The sequence below is a fragment of the Mastigoproctus giganteus genome, chromosome 7 (assembly GCF_048544385.1).
Source record: "Mastigoproctus giganteus isolate SK-2022 chromosome 7, ASM4854438v1, whole genome shotgun sequence".
Taxonomy (NCBI): domain Eukaryota; kingdom Metazoa; phylum Arthropoda; class Arachnida; order Uropygi; family Thelyphonidae; genus Mastigoproctus; species Mastigoproctus giganteus.
The window spans coordinates 3432902-3452692 of NC_143581.1; the positions used below are offsets into that span (position 1 = coordinate 3432902).

General features: G+C 37.1%; 1 protein-coding gene across 1 annotated transcript in view; it reads right to left on the reverse strand.

Moving 5' to 3' along the window:
- MED10 (mediator complex subunit 10) overlaps nt 1–19791 on the reverse strand; it is a 62614-nt gene that overhangs the window by 15446 nt on the left and 27377 nt on the right. Inside the window, exon 3 of the mRNA XM_090377507.1 lies at nt 14491–14593. Coding sequence (XP_090233633.1) covers nt 14491–14593 — 103 coding nt within the window. The remainder of the gene's footprint in view (nt 1–14490; nt 14594–19791) is intronic.

A 19791-nucleotide genomic window follows, 5' to 3' on the forward strand; every position in this document is an offset into this window, starting at 1 on the left:
ACTCCCTCTAGTTGCCTCCCGAACATGCTGTTAAATAAAGAAAAGACCACCGAACCATAGGAGGGACTCCGCTAATAACTTGAGTCCACAAAGGGCAGTGCCCAATCATAACTACTCTGTCTTCTCCCACTCAACCTTCCCTTTATCCGTAGCAGCAACTTGCCCTTAATGCCACACTGCTCCAATTTGTACAACAGTCATCCATGCGCAACAGTATCAAAAGCTTTCCTGAAATCCAAGTATATGATATCAAAATTATTTTATTTATCCAGTTGCTTTGAGACACATCATAGTATTCAATCGAATTGGTCAGACAAGACTTCCCCTTAACAAACCCATGCTGTGTCTGAACTGTAACTGCAGTCTTGTCTAGATGATCCTGCAATGCTTCTTTAACCAGTGACTCCATTATTTTCCCCGGAACAGAAATTAAACTAACAGGTCTGTAATTACTTGTGTCACCCTTTGATCCCTCTTTGTTAATTGGAGACACATTTGCACTCCTCCAGTACGTGGGAACAGTCCCCGAGACCAAGGATACTCTCATAATTATGGCTAAGGGTTTGCTTAGTACCTTTGCTCCCTCCTTTAATATATCTTGATAGATCCCATCCACCACAGGTAGCTTTATTATGTTTAATTTCAACAATTTCTCCTCAACTTTGCTCTCAGTTATTACAAAATCAGTTATTAGCTCCATGTTAGAGTTTGATAAGCTTCTGGCCTCCACTTCCCTACAGAATTCTTCACATATGTATGTAGATGCAAAATACTCTTTTCAGCTACCTGAGCAGGATAATCAACAGTCAAACCATTGATATCAAGTGGACCAATCTGATTCATCCCCTATCTAGAATTATAGTAGTTTAGTAGTAGTCTAGTAGTTTAGTCTTTGTTGCTTTTCATTGCATCCTTTGCAGAGATTTCTCGTAATCAGCCTTTGCTTGCCTAACTTCCTTTGTGACTTTATTACAGACAAGCTTATGCCTACCATAGACTTCCTTGTCGTCTGATCATTTATATACATCCCATGTATTTTTCTTCTCTGCTACAAATCAGATTAGTTCACGTGATATCCATTAGGCCTAATTACTTAACAAGTACAGGTCACTATTGAAAAAAAAGCCGTGAATTAGGGTTGAATTTGAAAGTGTCTGCAATTCTGCCCAGACACGATAGGAGGGAGTATATGATGAGAGCCCTATCGATCAATTCGGCCCTGGAAAGATTGTGCAAGGCTCAAGGGGTAGAATTTTTTTCAGCCTGGTCTGTACTTGTTAACAGGAGAGACTGCTTCTACAGGGATGGGATACACTTAAATAGAAAGGGTGCAAGAATGTTTGCTGATGCTATCGAGGCAGTGTTAGGTGGGTCGGAAAACCGCTAGTTTGGGGGATACAAGGACTAATAGATTAGCAGTAGCCACTGGCAGAAGTGAAAGTGATTCTTGCACTTCTTCTATTGGAATGAGCAGAAGCCTGGAAAATAAGATACAGGATATTTCAGAGACTGCTGGGAATCATTGGGGTACAAGTAAACACATGGGTTGTGTTAGGGTAGCTAAGAAAAAGAAAAGGTGCATGTATACTTGCGTGTACACCAATCCTAGGAGTTTAGTAAATAAATTTGATGAATTGGAGGTATTGCTCAAAACATCCAAGGCAGATATTGTTGGGATTTCAGAGACTCGGTGTCACATAGATATAAGGAATGCAGAACTGGAATTTGGGGAGTACAATGTCTACAGAAAGGATAGACAGGATAGGAAGGGAGGAGAGGTTATGCTATTAGTTAAGAAATACATAAAATCCAAGGAAGTGAAACCAGTCGACATCGCTGGACAGTGCAGTGTCGAGTCAGTTTGGTGTGACATAAGCATTGGGAGATCAAAATTGAGAGTAGGAGTGTGCTATAGGCCTAATGACTCTGATGAGTATAATAAGAAACTGTACAGGGAAATAGAGAGGGCCAGTAAATCAGAGAGTCTTATAATTGGGGATTTTAATTTCCCAGATATTGACTGGAATTTGGGGGCTGATCACTCACACACTAGCAAGGCTTTTGTGGATTTATTGGATGATTGTTTTCTACATCAGCATGTTCGAGAGGCAACTAGAGGGAGTAATACTCTTGATTTGATTATCAGTAGTGATTCTTCATGCATTAAGAATCTGCAGATAAATGAACCACTAGGTGGCAGTGATCACAGTGTGCTGAAGTGGGATTTACTCAAAGAGGTAACTACCATTAGGGGTAAAGGGAAGGGTTATTGCTTTCTTAAAGGCGATGTATAAATGTTATTTGGTTTTTAGGAGCATTAGCAACTAAGGCCATATTGCTCTGGGATATGCGGTGGTCATTCCCTGACCTTTCCGCATCCTCCGTATTTGGTGGTGACGGGCTCGAACCCCAGTCTAATCAAGAAGCGTGTGCTATGCACTGCTGCTCCTTCCCACCTGGCTACGGAGGCGCCTCTTAAAGGTGACTACGATGGACTGAGACAGTATTTAAATTCTACACAGTGGGACCAACTGATGATGTTACCAACAGCAAATTCAAAATGGGAAGCATTCAAAGAACTTATCTTGGAAGCTACTAGGCTTTACATACCAACTAAGAAATATTGTTCAAGGTTTAGGCCTAAATGGATGTTAGATGAACTAATGAGACATATGGCAGAGAAGAAAAATGCATGGGATACATACAAATTAACACGTGACACAGAAACCTATGATAGTAGTAGTAGTAGTGGCATTTGATGCTGATGCAAGAAAGCAAATGTATGAGCTTATGCAGCATCAGCCAAAAAAAAAAAAAAAAAACACACCATTCCCTCCAAATGCCTGTCCAGTTCCTCCTTAAATTTATTCAACCTATCAACTTCCACAACGACAGATGGAAGTTTGTTCCAGCAATTAACCACCCGCTGGCTAAAGGCAAATTTCCGCACATCTATTCTACATCTGTCCTTTCTTAATTTGAATTTATGCCCCCTTAGGTTCATAATCTGAACAAGTGGAAGGATCCCATCAGCATTCAGCATGCTGAACCCATTCAAGGCCTTATACATCTCAATCAGATCACCGCGCCACTGCAATTTGCAGAACTTAAGCCTCTCTTGATAAGAGGATCCCTTCATTCCCCTCACCAATCTTGTTGCCCTTCTCTGTACACGCTCAAGTAAATCTACATACTTCCTAAAATGAGGCCTCCAGACCTGTACGCAGTACTCAAGGCATGGCCTGACCATTGCCTTATACACAGGGATAATCACCTAATTTTCCCTGCTAGCAAAATTCCTATATATCATTGACAAAACCCCATGACCTGCCCTGGCAGCCTGTCTGCATTGCTCAGAAAACTTCATATCTGCCTGCACAATTACTCCCAGGTCTTTTTCATTTTCTACCACCTTAAGTGTAGTACCACACAGTTGGTACGTTTCTCTGGGATTACTTCTACCCATATGCAGTACTTTGCATTTGTCAAGGTTAAACTTCAGTTGCCACTTCTTAGCCCATCTGCCCAAATTATCTAGATCCTGTTCCAGTAGCACACTGCCATTACTGTCATTAACAACCCTGCCAACCTTTGTATCATCTGCAAACTTCGACATTAAGCCTGATATACCTTCATCAATATCATTGATAAATATACAAAACAACAGTGGACCCAACACCGAACCCTGTGGGACTCCACTAATAACATTGGTCCACGAAGAGCAGCACCCATTGATTACCATCCTCTGTCTTCTCCCACTTAACTATCCTTTTATCCATTGTAGCAACTTATCCTTAATACCATTCTGCTCCAATTTGTACAATAGTCTTCCATGCGCAACAGTGTCAAAAGCTTTCCTGAAATCCAAATATATGATATCAAAATTATTTTTCGCATCCAGTTCCTTTGTAACCACATCATAATATCCTATCAAATTTTTCAGTCAAGACTTTCCCTTAACAAACCCATGCTGTGTCTGAATTATTGCTGCAGTCTTGTCTAGATGATCCTGCAATGCATCTTTAACCAGCGACTCCATTATTTTACCCGGAACAGAAGTTAAACTAACTGGTCTGTAATTACTCGTGTCACCCTTCGATCCCCCTTTGTGAATTGGGGATACATTTGCACATCTCCAGTCTGTGGTAACCTCCCCTGAGTCCAAGGATGCTCTCATAATTATGGCTAAGGGTTTGCTTAGTTGCTTTGCCGCCTCCTTTAATATAACTGGAGAGATCCCATCCACCCCAGGTGCTTTTCTTACGTTTAACTTCAACAGTTTCTCTTCCACTTTGCTCTCAGTTATTAGAAAATCATTAAGTATCCTGCTACAATTTGATAACCTTCTGCCATTTTCAAACCTTAATAATTCCTCACGTGTGAATGTAGATGCAAAATACTCATTCAGTTTGTTTGCTATCTGAGCAGGATCATCAACAGTCGAACCATCGATGTCAAGTGGACCAATCAGATTCATCCCCTTCCTTTTAGAGTTTATATAAGTAAAGAAATCCTTGCTGTTTTTCTTAGCATCTTTTGCCAAGGATTTCTCGTAATCTGCCTTCGCCTGCCGAATCTCCTTTGTGACCTGATTACAGATTAACTTATATCTGCCATAGGCTTCTGAGTCGCTTGATAATTTATATGCATCCCATGCATTTTTCTTCTGTTATGAGTCTCATTAGTTCATTTGACAACCATTTAGGCCTAAACCTTGAACAATATTTCTTAATAGGTATGAAACGTTTAGTAGCTTCCACGATTAATTCCTTGAATGCTTCCCACTTAGAATTTACTGCTGGTAACATCGTCAGTTGATCCCACTGTACAGAATTTAAAAACTGTCGGAGACCACTGTACTTGCCTTTACGGAAGCAAAAACCCTTTCCTTTACCCCTGATGGTAATTAAATCTTTAAGTAAATCCCACGTCAGTACACTGTGATCACTGCCACCTAGTGGTTCTTTTATCTGCAAATTCCTAATACATGAATGATCACTGCTGATAACCAGATCAAAAGTATTACTTTCTCTGGTTGCCTCTCGAACATGCTGCTGCTTAGGCAGGCAAAGGCAGATTACGAGATATCTTTGGCAAGGGATGCAAAGAAAAACAGCAAAGACTTCTTTACTTACGTAAACTCTAGAAGGAAGGGGATGAATCAGATTGGTCCACTTGATATCGATGGGTCAACTGTTGATGATCCTGCTCAGGTAGCTAACAAACTAAATGAATATTTTGCATCGACATTCACACATGAGGAGTTATTCAGCGAGGGGAATGCCAGAGGTGTATTCAACAAGTGGAGGAGAAATTGTTGAAGATAAACACAAGAAAGGCGCCTGGGGTGGATGGGATCTATCCAGTTATATTAAAGGGGGCAGCAAAGGAAGTAAGCAAACCCTTAGCCAAATAATTACGAGAGCTTCCTTGGACTCAGGGGAGGTACCCATGGACTGGAGATGTGCAAATGTGACCCCAATTCACAAAGGAGGATCAAAGGCTGACACAAGTAATTATAGACCTGTGAGTTTAACTTCTGTTCCCGGAAAATTAATGGAGGCACTGGTTAAAGAAGCACTGCAGGATAATCTAGACAAGACTTCAGTTATGGCTCGGACACAGCATGGTTTTGTTAAGGGGAAGTCTTGCCTGACCAATTTGATTGGATATTATGATGCAGTCACAAAAGAACTGGATGCAGGGAATAACTTTGATATTATATACTTGGATCTTAGAAAGGCTTTTAATACTGTTGCACATGGAAGACTGCTGCCCAAATTGGAGTAGTGTGGCATTGGAGGCAAATTGCTGCTATGGATAAAGGGGTGGTTGAGGGGGAGAAGACAGAGAGTGGTAATCAATGGACACTGCTCATTGTGGAGTAATGTTATTAGTGGAGTTCCTCAGGGTTCAGTATTGGGTCCATTATTGTTTTCTGTATTTATAAATGATATTGATGATGGTATATCAAGCTTAATGTCCAAATTTGCAGACGATACGAAGGTTGGCAGGGTTGAGCAGATGGGCTGAGAGATGGCAAATGAAGTTTAACATTGACAAATGTAAAGTACTACATATGGGAAACAGCAACCCCAGAGCAACGTATCAACTCTGTGGTACTACACTGACAGTGGTAGAGAATGAAAAGGACCTGGGGGTGGTTGTGCAGGCAGATATGAAGTTCTCTGAGCAGCGCAGATGGGCTGCAAGAATAAGGAGGTGATTATTCCCTTGTATAAGGCAATGGTCAGACCACACCTAGAGTACTGTATACAGGCCTGGAGGCCTCATTTCAAGAAGGATGTAGAGCTGCTGGAACGAGTACAGAGAAGGTCAACAAGAGTAGCGAATGGAACAAAGGGGTGCTCTTACGAAGAAATGCTTAACTTTTGCAAATTTCAGTGTCTGGAGACTAGGCACCAGCGAGGTGATCTGATAGAGGTATATAAAGCCTTGAATGGTTTGAGCATGCTCAATGCTGATGGGATTCTCCCTCTTGCTCAGAATAATCACCTGAGAGGGCATAAATTCAAATTGAGGAAAGACAGATGTAGGATAGACATGCGGAAATTTGCCTTTAGCCAGCGGGTGGTTGGTTGGTGGAATAAACTTCCATCCCTTGTCGTGGAAGTCGATAGCCTAAATAAGTTTAAGGCTCAGCTGAACGGGTATTTCGAACGAACAGAGGGGTGAAGTGGAAGTGGTTATTTTTTATTTTATTATTTTTTTTTTTTTGGCTGATGCTGCATAAGCTTGCTTTCTTGCATCAAATGCCTTTACTAATGCTAATGCCTAAACCTTGATTAATTCCTTGAATTCTTAACATTTAGAATTTGCTGTTGGTAGCATCATCAGTTGGCCCCTACTGATCCCACTGTATAGAATTTAAAATCTATCTGAGACCACTGTAGTCACCTTTATGAAAGCAAACACCCTTCCCTTTACCTCTGATGGTAGTTACATCCTTAAGTAATTCCCACATCAGTACACTGTGATCATTACCACCAAATGGTTCCTTCATCTGCAGATTCTTAATGCATGAATAATCACTGCTGATAATCAGATCAAGAGTATTACTTCTTCTGGTTGCCTCTGAAACATGCTGCTGTCGAAAACAATCATCCAATAAATCCACAAAAGTCTTTCTAGTGTGTGAGTGACCAATGAACAAGTTTCATTCAATATCTGGGAAGTTAAAATCTCCATTATAAGACATCCTGGCCCATTCTATTTCTCTGTACAACTGTTCGTTGTACTCAGAGTCATTAGGCCTATAACACACTCCTATTCTCATTTCTATCACCTCCCAACAGTTTTGACTTTTTTTTCATTCCCAAAAAGTGAACTAATATTTTTTAGCTCTGTGTCTAACGAACAACAAGGTAATAAATATTGCTCATGGTATGTTAAACCAACTTTTGAGCAATGCTTTTCTAGTATTTAGAAAGTGGACGGAAAGACAGAATAAGTGCTTTGAACTGCACAAAAGTTATGTGAAAAAAGGAAGAACCATGAAGTCTAATGAAACAGTCATTATTAATTTTTGCTAATTATTTCTTCAAATGAGTCATTACCTTCACAGAATATTTCCATTAAGAGATAACTACAATTTAAATTACTGTTACACTGCAATAATTACCTTTATAAGAGTATCACTTTAAGGAACCAACCCATATTAGTTTCTCAATCATATGCAACTTTCCTCTTGGTGGTCAAGATATCCAGGCAAGTAAGATGACATAAGAGAGTGCTTGACCCCTGACTGCTCAATCAGAGAACTAGGAACCTATACTACCCTGTAAAGGTTAATTTACTTTAAACCCCAGGTAAAAAAAAAAAAAAAAAAGAACGATATAGACATGTAATGCATCTATATCTTTCCCCATATTATCTTTTGATAACTCACCCCTGATAATTTTGGAATTTTTTACATTAAACATATGCAAGAATTCGTAGGCATGTGTCCTTCTCTTATCCTGGATTTCCTAATATTCTCTTTTTCTACATGTTTACAACGTTCCCCAAACATCATTTCAAATAACCTCCCAGTTTAGCCAACATCAATTTTCGTGCAGCACAAGATTTTGCACCGTTCTACATCTATTCGGAAAATCCATCCCTTTCAGAAAACTGACTTTATATATTAATTTAAATACCATATAAAGTCCAGATCAGTGTAGGTTCTAGAATATGATGCTATTTATAAAGATAATTATCATGGTGTAACAGTGGTTCAATTTATAGTTCTCTTAATGAAACAGTGTTCTATGTTTTTAAGTTAATTTCCCTTTTTTTTTTTATCATCTCTGATAAAAGCTCAATTGAAATGAGTCAAAGACTGCTTTCAAGCCAAGGAAACTAAGATTTAAATTCGAACTATTGAGACATTTTGTATTAAAAGATATAGGCAAATGATATGATAACAAGTTCATTTGATATACATGAATATGCGCTGTTCTAGTTTTCAAAATATAGGAAGATAAGTCATCAAACAGATGACCCGGTAAGTGTCTTTGTGCTGTTGTTTGGTTTTTAGGAGCATTAGCAACTAAGGCCATATTGCTCCGGGGATATGCAGTGGTCATTCCCTGACCTTTCCGCATCCTCCATATTTGGTGGTCACGGGCTCAAACCCCAGACTAACCAAGAAGCATGTGCTACGCACTGCTGCTCCTGCCCACCTGGCTATGTAGGCGCCATGTCATTGTGCAACTCTTATATCAGTAATTCAATATTAATTTTATTTTTTACTATTATATTAAGTATTTATAATAAATTATAATAAACAATGCTGAGCAATAGTAATAAATGAAGCTTAGTAATGAGTGCATCCAGTTTTTTTTATATTGTTATTTTTTAAATTCAGATTTGACATTTCACAGGAGATTTTGAACAAAGTATATTTTTGGACTATAAACACACATACAAACAAAGAACAGTATTAGTCATACAATGCAAAGAGGCCACAGGCTTTTGCTGCACCAGCCAAAAATAAATAAAAAAAAACAATAAAAAGTGTAATTAGCATTAGCATATGATGCAAGAAAACAAGCTTATACAAAATTAGCCAATATATATATATATATATATTTAAAAAAAACCCTTCCCATTTCACCCATCCATTAGCTCCAAAAGTTTGTCCAGTTCTTCCTTGAATTTATTTAAGCTATCAACTTCCACAACCACAGATGGAAGTTTGTTCCAGCAATCAGCTACCCACTGACTAAAGGCAAATTTCCACACATCTATTCTACAACTGTCTTTCCTCAATATGTAACAAAAAAGAAAACAAACTACCCATGTGTCACTCCTCATGTAGATAAATATCCAGGTGACCTTTGAATTTCCAAGTTGGTTCAACTATCTACAGAGGTAACTTATTCCAGTAATTAACAACTTAATGGCTAAGAGAAGTACCACAATCCAGTCTAAATCTTTCCCTATAATGTTCAGGCATCAAGTTCAGGAATCACAATAGTGAAAATTTTGCCTTCAGTGTCTTTTTAAAGTGCAGTCTCCATACTTCGACATAGTATTCCAAGGGTGATTACGAATGGGTCTTCTTAGCCACCTGTCTACACAGCTCAGAAAATTTCATGTCCACTTGTATTGTAATTCCAAAATCCCTTTCTTCATCTACTGTTTTTAATTCAACACCAACAAGTATATTTTGGGGTTGCTATTCCCCAAGTGTAAGAATACTGCATTTTGCTGCATTAAAACACAGCTGTCACTTTTCTGACCATCCTTAAAGGAGCTCTGCTTGCATTCATCATTAACCGATCTTCAAATCCTCATATCATCTAAAAATCGACATCATTTATGGAAACAGAACCAACAGTGGTCCGAGAACTATGAACCAGATGTGGAGGATCCTTGTGAGGGACCCTCCACATCTAATGTTAAAACTAATCTGAAGAGTAATTATTAATCACAACTCACTGCCTTCTTTCCTGCAGCAACTCTACAATTCATCTTAGAATTACACCCATGATCCCAACTACCTAAGCATGTCCCAGCTTACACAGTAAACTCTGATAAGGGACTGAGTCAAATTCTTCACTAAAATCCAAATAAAAAATGTGAAAATTATTTCTTACATGAGCCCATCAACAACTATGAAATTAGTAAACAGGTTAAAAGAACATGATTCTCCCTTAACAAAAACCATAACTTGTGTATAACAAGTTCTGAAGAATACACGAGTTAACCTTAACTTGTGTAGTCTTCAAATTCTATCCAAATGTCTCTGTATTGCACTTTTCATTATTGCCTCCATGACTTTCCCTACCACTGAAAGTCAGACTGACCAGTTCAGTTATCCACTTCACTGTCAGAATTGCCTTCATGTACTGACAATACATTGGCACTTTGTATTGGAGAAGTGCCAATACATTGGCACTTCTCCAATACAAAGGAATCTCTCCACAAAACAATGATACCCTCATAATTAAACTTAATTGTCCCATGCACTCTCTCACCATCTTCCTCAAAATTACTGTGTGTATATGGCATCACCTCATTAACCATAATATTATAAAACTGGTTTTATCTGGAAAAAAAAAAAAAAAAAAAAGGTAAAGGTTTCAATTTCAAGAGAAGAGACTAAATAATGGAATGAGATGTTTCTTCGGCTTGATTAATTGGGGAAGGAGGAATACTGGGTTGAGGACGCTGAACTCTGATGGGATTCTTCCACTTGTTCAGATTAAGAACCTAAGGGGGCATAAATTGAAATTGAGGAAGGACAGATGTAGAATAGATGTGCGGAAATTTGCCTTTAGCCAATGTGTGGTTAATTGCTGGAACAAACTTCCATCTATCGTTGTGGAAGTTGATAGGTTAAATAAATTTAAGGAGGAACTGGACAAATAATTAGAGGGGATTGTTTTGTAATTTTTTTTATTTTTTTTTTAAATTAATTTATTTTTTGGCTGATACTGCATAAGCTCATACACTTGCTTTCTTGCATCACATGCCACTACTACAACTGTATGGTGTCCAATACAAATATTCTACGGAAATATTCAAGAATTTCTTTGTCCAGTTGTCTGGTATATTTTGATTTTTAGAATTTTTTTTCAAAAATCATTTGAAAACTGGATTGCTTAACTTATTGAAAGGAATGTTGCTGCTTAAGAATGCAAGACAGAGATCCTTTTAAAAGTCACTTTTTTTTTTTTTTTTTTTTTTTGTTGAAGTATCTGGCTCGATTAAAAGTGACTTAACTGGCAATTTTTCCTTGTTTTCAACATGGTAGATCCTTTTCACAAATAATAAAAAAGACAATGCTGTCATCTGTAGCAAACGTTTCTGTGCTTAGCGATCCACAGTTCACAAGTACAGCAGCAAATTTGATTTTTGGCTTTTTAATGAAAGCCCCAACTGCTTTCTTTTTTTTGTTTTAGACTACATATTCAAAGAATGTGCTCTCATTCAATGACACCAATGGCACAAGAATTAAAACAAAGCACTGCTGACATGCTTTCCCATGCTAATGCTATTGTAACATTCCTGTTTTCAATGATTGAATTTTAATGAAAAATGCAGTGTAACCAGTAGAGGGCGCTCCACAACAACAAGCCTAGCTGACACCATTGTACGCATCCAAACTGCGTTTCAAGATAAGGCACAATGCGATGTATTTCGGGTAAGGGAAGCACATAGGATGATAGGTTTAATTTCCTTTTTATTTTATTTTTTTTATTTATTAATTATTATTATTTAGTTATTTATTTATTATTATTTTTTTTTTTTTTTATCATTGTTTTGTTCGGATTTTTTTTTTTTTTTTTTTTTTTTTTGGCTGGTGCAGCATAAGCCATAGGCTTTCTTGCACCATGCGGCCGTTACTAATACTAATACTAAATACTATTTTATTTTGACATCAAAGGTGCTTTCGACAACAGAGATCTCAAAAAAGCTTTTCAAATACTAAAAAATCATTTTCTCGTTGACACAATGATTATTTCCTATCTTCAATAACCTAAATCGCAGACTTCTCCTCTTCCCCACTAGTACTGACAATATTCTCGTCACAACCTCAACAGGCATTCCCCAAGGAGCCGTTCTCTCCAGTACTATATTTTCAGCATCTCTTCAACCACTTCTACAAGAAAATCCAAATCTACTGGCATATGCCAATGATTTAAAGTTATTTATAATCTCCAAAGCCAGTGATGATATTCGCAAAGTTATCAATGATGCGAATTCACAGATTTGTGAAATCATCAAGTACCTGAAAGATCTCAATCTGAATATAAATGCAAGCAAATCTGCTCAAATTACTTATTCCCTTCAGAAACAACCCAACCACATAGAAATAAAAATTGCAGATGTCCCAATCCCAAATGTTTACGCTCACCAAGACCTTGGAGTTGTTTTTGATAAAAATCTCTCCTTTAATGCCCACTATTTATATGTTGCTCAAAAAATTCAAAAAGCAAAATGGTTAATCAAACAAGAAACAGCAGCGATTCAAGACAGAAAAACAGTCATTAAGCATGTTCAAAGATGCATCTTTCCCATTCTGTCCTATGCTTCCGAAATCTGGTCTGGTGCTCCTCAAGTAACCGTCAAGAAATTCCTTGCCCTAGAATATTGGGTTCTTAGATGGCTCAATAGTAAGCTTCGTTTTCCCCATACAATATCCAGGCAAGAGCTTTATAAAAACCTAAAAACAAAGCCTCTGCAACAGATGATCAACGAGTCTGGAGTCATGCTTCTTGCAAAGTTAATCACCTCTGCATGCCAAACTTAGCCAATATAATAGCTATCCCCAACAGGGAAAATTCAAGAAACCAGCAATTCAAATCCAACCTCTCCAGGCTCAAACAAATGGACAGAATGTTCCCCAATGCATCTCTTCACCTCATAAATCATCACAACATTGATTGCAAACAGGTTAATCAACTCTGAAGCCTACAGGAGTCAGATCTCCGATAAAATGAAGAAAAATAATCCAACCCAGTAATTGCAACTGAAAGCCAAATGTCCTGTTCTGCAATTTTTAAATTCATAACTAAAATTCCTAGGCATTGTTAATATCTATATAAAATCTGCTATGCACATATACTCGATTATTTTATTCATTCCCATTGTATTTTTACCTGCCCCTAGCCATGTGCTGTGAGGGGCTTGCTGTATTTGCAATAAATGAATATTTATTTATTTATTTATATAATCTGATGTCCAATCATGAACAAATGTTCTTCATGATCAGACATGAACATGATTTTTGAAAAAACCCTAGCTGTTCCCAATGTGATGTAATAGTAATTTTTTTTCCTGCTGGAACTAGGCTTGTGGTCTGAATCTGATTGCCTCTTCTCATTCTTCCTATGCCTTTCTGTTTCAGAATTGGACTTGTGCTTTTTTTTTTTTTTTTTTTGTGCAAGATTTGGAACTTGGAACATATTCAGACAGAAATAAAGATTTCTTAGTGACCACCACCTACTTAAAAAAAAAAAAAAAAAAAAACCCTCCTAAGTAATGGTAAATCAATCTTGACAAAATTCTGCTAAGCAAAAGTTATCCTTTATCCTTATAATCATTTAGTATTTTCATTTTTTCTTTTGATAGGCCTGACGTAGCCCAGTGGTCAGGAGCGAGACTGCATAGCACGCGTTCCTTGAGTGGACCGGGATTCAAGCCCGTGACTACTAAATACGATAAATATTTGTATTGACGATTTATTGTAAACTCTACTGACTTGGTTGTCGTGCCGGAGTACAAACAGAAAAAAAAAAAAAAAAAAAATTATTTATTTTTTTGTTTTGACACTTCTGTAGCCTTTCTTTTAGCATTTTTCCTCCAAAAAAATAGTCTACAAGAATTTAATCCAATTTCACTGGTAAAACTTGTTGCGGCCTTTCTGTAGCTAAATGAATTAAACATCTATAACAATTAAAAGAAAAATTTTATCTTTCTTTTAATATTACTGCAATGCCATTGTTGTGGCTTACCATAACAACAGCATAATTTTTGCAACTTCTGATTATGTCCCAAACATAGCAACAATTCTATATATAATCGTTCTTCTCCATATATCACTTATCTACAAGAAGACTAATGCAATGCAAATTGATTTTTTTCCCCAGAAATTATTCTGTTCTAGATTGATGCACTGCAAGCATGGCATATAGGAATAGTGACACCACTCGTCTTTACCATTCATTACTTCTGAGATTTTTCTTGATAAAAATGTCATCTTTGCAAGTTATTGAGCAGTACTTAAAAATGAGGATTTTTGAATTGTTTCACTCTTTTTGTGTGTGCGAACATTATGTATGGTTTATATTTTATTTTAAAATATATATTAATAAATAAATGTTCTGAAGTAGAATTCTGTTTTTTTAACCTTTTTTTCCTCTTGATTGAAAAATCGTTTACTTTTTTTTCCTCAAGTGAGAATTAATTCTCGGATAACACACTGCTATTTAAAAAAAAAAAAAAAGGAAAAAGTAAAAAATTTACAAATGCACTCACCCTGTAAGCATCTATTTTTCCTTTTACTTGCTCATTCTTTGCAAGGGCTTTTTCCATGCAATCCTTTGTGAAAAGCTGCGGATTACGTCCCTGGTCAATATAACTAAAAAAAAAAATTTAAAGAATGTGTGACAATACAGTTTTTTTTGGGGGGGGGGACAAATAATATACTGATAACACCAAACATTTATGTCTTCATCAGAAATGTAACCAGTGTAGTTTACCCAAGTGGCAGAATACATAAAGCACCTTGTCAATGCCTGTATTATTGAATATTTTATTCAGTTCTTTTTTGAGGAAGGGAGCATGTAAATTAGCTGAATGCTCAATATTTGGCAGTCAGGTAATCTCTCTCTCGCTCTCTCTCTCTCTTTCTCTCTCTCTCTCTCTCTCTCTCTCTCTCTCTCTCTCTCTCTCTCTCTCTCTGTGTGTGTGTGTGTGTTTAAAACAGTTAAATAGAGAGAGAGAGAAAAGGGGGTTCACAGATTTGGTGAAACTGTTTTATTGCAGGTAACAACAGAGCATGCATTTTTATTAGCAGCATGTAGGCTTGACATTACAATGTGCATACCTATGTCCACATATATTACTCCATGAGCACAGCCAGGCCTGACTGGCAGAGGTGCTAAATGTGGTTGACTATACACTGCAATAACAAAAAAAAAAAAAAAAAATGACATTTCAAAAATTATAAGATGGGGGCCCAAATCCCAAGCCCCAGTCTTAGTGATTTACAATGAAAGAAAACCTATGAATGGTACTATATAACTCATATTGTAAATCCAACTACAGAAGAAATTGCTTGAAGAAAGAAAAATGGAATTTCAAACGGATATGGTAAAACATTCATTATTGCACCCTCTACTACATTTTAAACTATTCTGAATGGTTATACTGTGTTTCTTTACTTCTGCATAACCCACATATTTTCAATTGCACTGAACTTGAATTTTTGAAATACAAATACAGAGGGGGAACTTGAAATACAGAGGGGGAAACGTCAAACATGAAAATCAAAATTGACATATTAATATATGAAAAGTAACTAAGTCGTATCTACACTGTACTGTGTTTCTAAATGAGCAGTATTTCATATAAATAAAATATGGTTTCAAAATGGCTCCCTCAAAACAAAATACTTTTACTTTTATAGTACACTATATTGTCATTTTATTTATTAATTATAAATTTTAAGGCAAAAACTTATTAGAAAAGTGTAGTAGAATTTATTAATGCAAATACCGATTCTTTTGAAATATTTTGGCAATACTCATTAGAATTAAATTTCATTTACTGAGATTTCACTGAAATCTCAGTAAATGAAATATCCACAGTTGCTGAAATATCCCAGCAACTGTGGTACTGCTTTTCCACCATGGAAATGTCTTGATGAAAATGTTCCTCTTGCTCATCACTTATCTCATAAATTGAGCTGAAACACTGAGATGGTAATGAAGAAAATTATTTCAAAGACACAAAGACATTTGGCAGCCCTTATCTTTATAACACCACAGTCCACAGTAAATTTGACAACAGAGATTCATAATTATCTTCTTTCCTTCTTCCAAGAAATCCATGTGTAACTACTTGAAATTACTGACAAGCTGCTAGTTCAGTATCCTATAGCCTTTTTTTAATTATATCATCTTTGAGGTGATTTTTTTAACAGAGGCCCAATGAAACTTTTTTCTTTCAGTGTTGCATGTTAAATCAAAATAAATTGTAGAAAAATTCAAAATGTACATAAATAATATATATTTTTTTCACCACACTGCACTGAAATCAGAAAGGATACACAGAAGGCACTTATGAAAATACATAAAACCTTGCTGAGCCAATCTCATTTCTTAAAAGGCTAATTCTAATATGAAATTTTTGAAAAATATAAGAAAAACAAATAATATAAAGAACCCTAGGGTTCTTTATATTATTTGTATGTTTGAGGCATTATAGTTCCTAATCGTGTCAGGAACTATAATGCCTCAATGAAAGCCACAAAGGACAGAATTTCAAAAACCCCTAAACCTCAACCTCGGCTAAGAGGCAATGGTTTTGTGTTATAATTTTATATCACAAAAAAGAACCAAGTCAGTACCAATTTAAAGGAAGAGATCATTTGAACCAAGCCAATAAATATTTCAATGAAAATTACAATCTACAGAAATTCAAGTTTCATGTCAATAAGTTTCTTGTTGATATGAGACTTGAAGAATTTCTGTGCATGCAACAAAAGCAACGTCTATGTGTGTGAGAGAGAGAGAGAGAGAGAGAGAGAGAGAGGTCTTTTGAATTGAATCTAGACACAGGTATCGGTGGCACCGATACCTGTGTCTAGATATATATATATATATATATATAGAGAGATATTAGAAATCAGGGTATTTCCTAATAGAGATATCTGATCTTGTCTAGAAATATGAATATCATCAAAGATGATCAAAGAACAGCAGATTATTTATTTTTTTTTTCGTGAGAAATAAATCAAATTTTTTTTTGGTAGTTGTTGGCGCATCAGCTTCTGTGGCCATAATGCACCTCCCAAGGTTTTTGCAGTACTTTGTTCCAAGCCCGAGGTGGGATTCGAACCCGCGACCTTTGAGTTGCCAGGCAGGCACTTTACCCACCCGCCTAGCCTGGTCGGCAAAATAAGAGTTTTAGAAGGCCAAAGTCAACTAAGCTGTCTGTGTCACATAACATTAGTGAAGTTAGAAGACAGAGAGCCAACCACCACTCAGAGTGAGTGTTCAAAGAAAAAAAAAAAAAAAAACACTAATAAAATACTCAATCACAAAAACCAGTCAGCAATCCGTAAGTGTGAGCTTATTTAGAAGATCTTTATGTTAAACATGATCAAAATGCTTAAAAATGTCAAAAGCAACTGCTTCAGTTTCAACAACCTTTACCATCAAATTTATCCAAAGATGAGTAACATAAGCCAACATATCAATAGTTGATGATCAACAGAATTCCTATTGGCAATCATTTACCAGATGGAAGGTTTCAAGATAGTTTGAGTTGGCAATTGATGGATCTGTCCATCACTTCAGCATTAAGAATCTGCAGCTAAAAGACCCACTGGGTGGCAGCGATCACAGTATACTAACCCACTTTACCTGGAAATAGCCAAAAGAGGCTTATATTATAGATTTAAAAACCTTCAATGATGAAAAAAAAAAAGAATAGCCACAAAACACCATGAGCTATGGCAAACAAAGTTTTCTGCCATGGGTGGCAATTGTTAGCCCCAAGCCACCTAAGTGGTATGCCCCTGGACTTTTTGCAACATTTATATTGACAGATCACGGCTCCCTAAAGGCAAAACTAACCTCCTTATGACTGACTGATGACCCAAACAGCACCTGTGGTGAAAGTGAAGACTGGGCACACATTCTATATGAATGTATAATATATGACATCCACAGAACAGAGCTAATAGCATAGATTAGCCACCTTTCCAGGGGAGAAGAACATCTGTTCATCACAGAAGAGGAAAATTATAAAGCCTTTACATCTTTCACACAGAAAATATTCAAAATGTGCAGAACTATCCAAATAATGGCAATTCAGCCCCCCCAGCAATTAAACAAAAATCAATAGTTAAAATTGCCCAAGTTTCCCACCACGCCCAGACGATGACTTAAAAACTGTCAGAATAGCAGTATTCTGTACCCTGATAGAAACCTGACATGACAAAACTCCTCAGGAATACCCTGCCATGTGTTGGAAACTGCGGCCAAATAAGTAACCACGTAGGGGAGGGAGATGTACAGGCAGCCAGGGAAGCAGATTAGCTGAAAAATATCAGTAAGCTAGTAGCAAAGGGATGCAATGTAGAATGAAAGAAGAATGAATGAATGAGAATGAAAGACAGAATGATAGGCTGGGCACTGAGTGAACTAGGAATTATGATAAAAGGGAATAAATGGCAGTTTTGGTGAAAGAAAGAAAGAGTGACCTAGCAGGAGGGAAAGAGAGAGAGAGAGTGAATGGGAATGAGTGGAAGAGCAAATATAATTGGCCGAAAGAATACAAAGTTAATAATAACTTGCATTACTTTATACATACTAGCAAACATTTACTAACACTATCACTGCATTCTCCCCTGGTCTGCACCACAACTGAAGAATAACAGTAAGTTGAGGTGTCCAGAGAGGGCAGTGCAGAAAGCAAGAGTCGAATAAATGAAATGAAAGCCAGAAGAATGAATGAAAATGTGTGAGAAAAAGAACAAACTATAAATGCTACAGTTAAATACACACTAACCCTAGTTTTAATTAGTATTTAAATTTACATTACACATCATTGCATCCCCCATTGGTGTGTGCGAAAAAGATGAATGAGTGTGAGTGAAAAAAGAAAAAAAAAAAAATATATATATATATATATATATATATATATATATATATATATATATATATATATAAAGTATAGGAGGGGAGGAGACAGGTCTGTCTCCTCTCCTCCCTGCCTACCCCCATACTTTGGTGGGGATCATCTCCACTGACCTCTTTGGGGATGCCTACTCTATCGTCAGTATTCTTCTATCTGTTTCCTCCCCATCACTAAACTGACCGAGTACACCCCTTAACAATGCCACCAAATTCTAATCAACGTCTAAATTCTACTGTTTTCTTGGAAATCTCTTTTGGCCAAATTCTGGTGTAACCCCCCCCACTCCTCTTTTAGGCCTTGCCACTGAAATCCTTGGAAATTAGGTGGTGGAGCCTGCCAGAGTACTTAAATAATCTACTGGGTGCCTGACCTGCCTCCTCGTGGCAAAGTGTGGGCAACAGCAAGTCCCAATAGGGGCCCAATGGCTAAATGGTCAGAGAAACAACAGAACATAACGCTACACAACAGACCGCTCCCCACACGCTTTTTAAATCTCTGGCCTCCACAGAGTTCTGTGTCATTCACAAAGAATACAATACGGAGATGGGGGAAACCCCTGATGCCGTCAGACAACTAACACACTTTACACTGTACTAATATGGAATTTAATTACAGACATAACTACTGCCAAAGGCCAAGGGAAATTTGCTTTTGCAAGAATGAATACAGTGGTCTCAGACAGTTTTTAAATTCTGTGCAGTGAGAACAACTGATGATGTTACCAATAGCAAATTCTAAATGGGAAGTATTCAGGGAAGTAATCAAGGAAGCTACTAGGATTTTCATACCAACGAAGAAACACTGTTCAAGGCTTAGACCTAAATGGATGTCACCTAAACTATCTTGACACATGGCAGAGAAGAAAAGTGCATGGGATGCATATAAATTATCAGGTACAACAGCTTATGG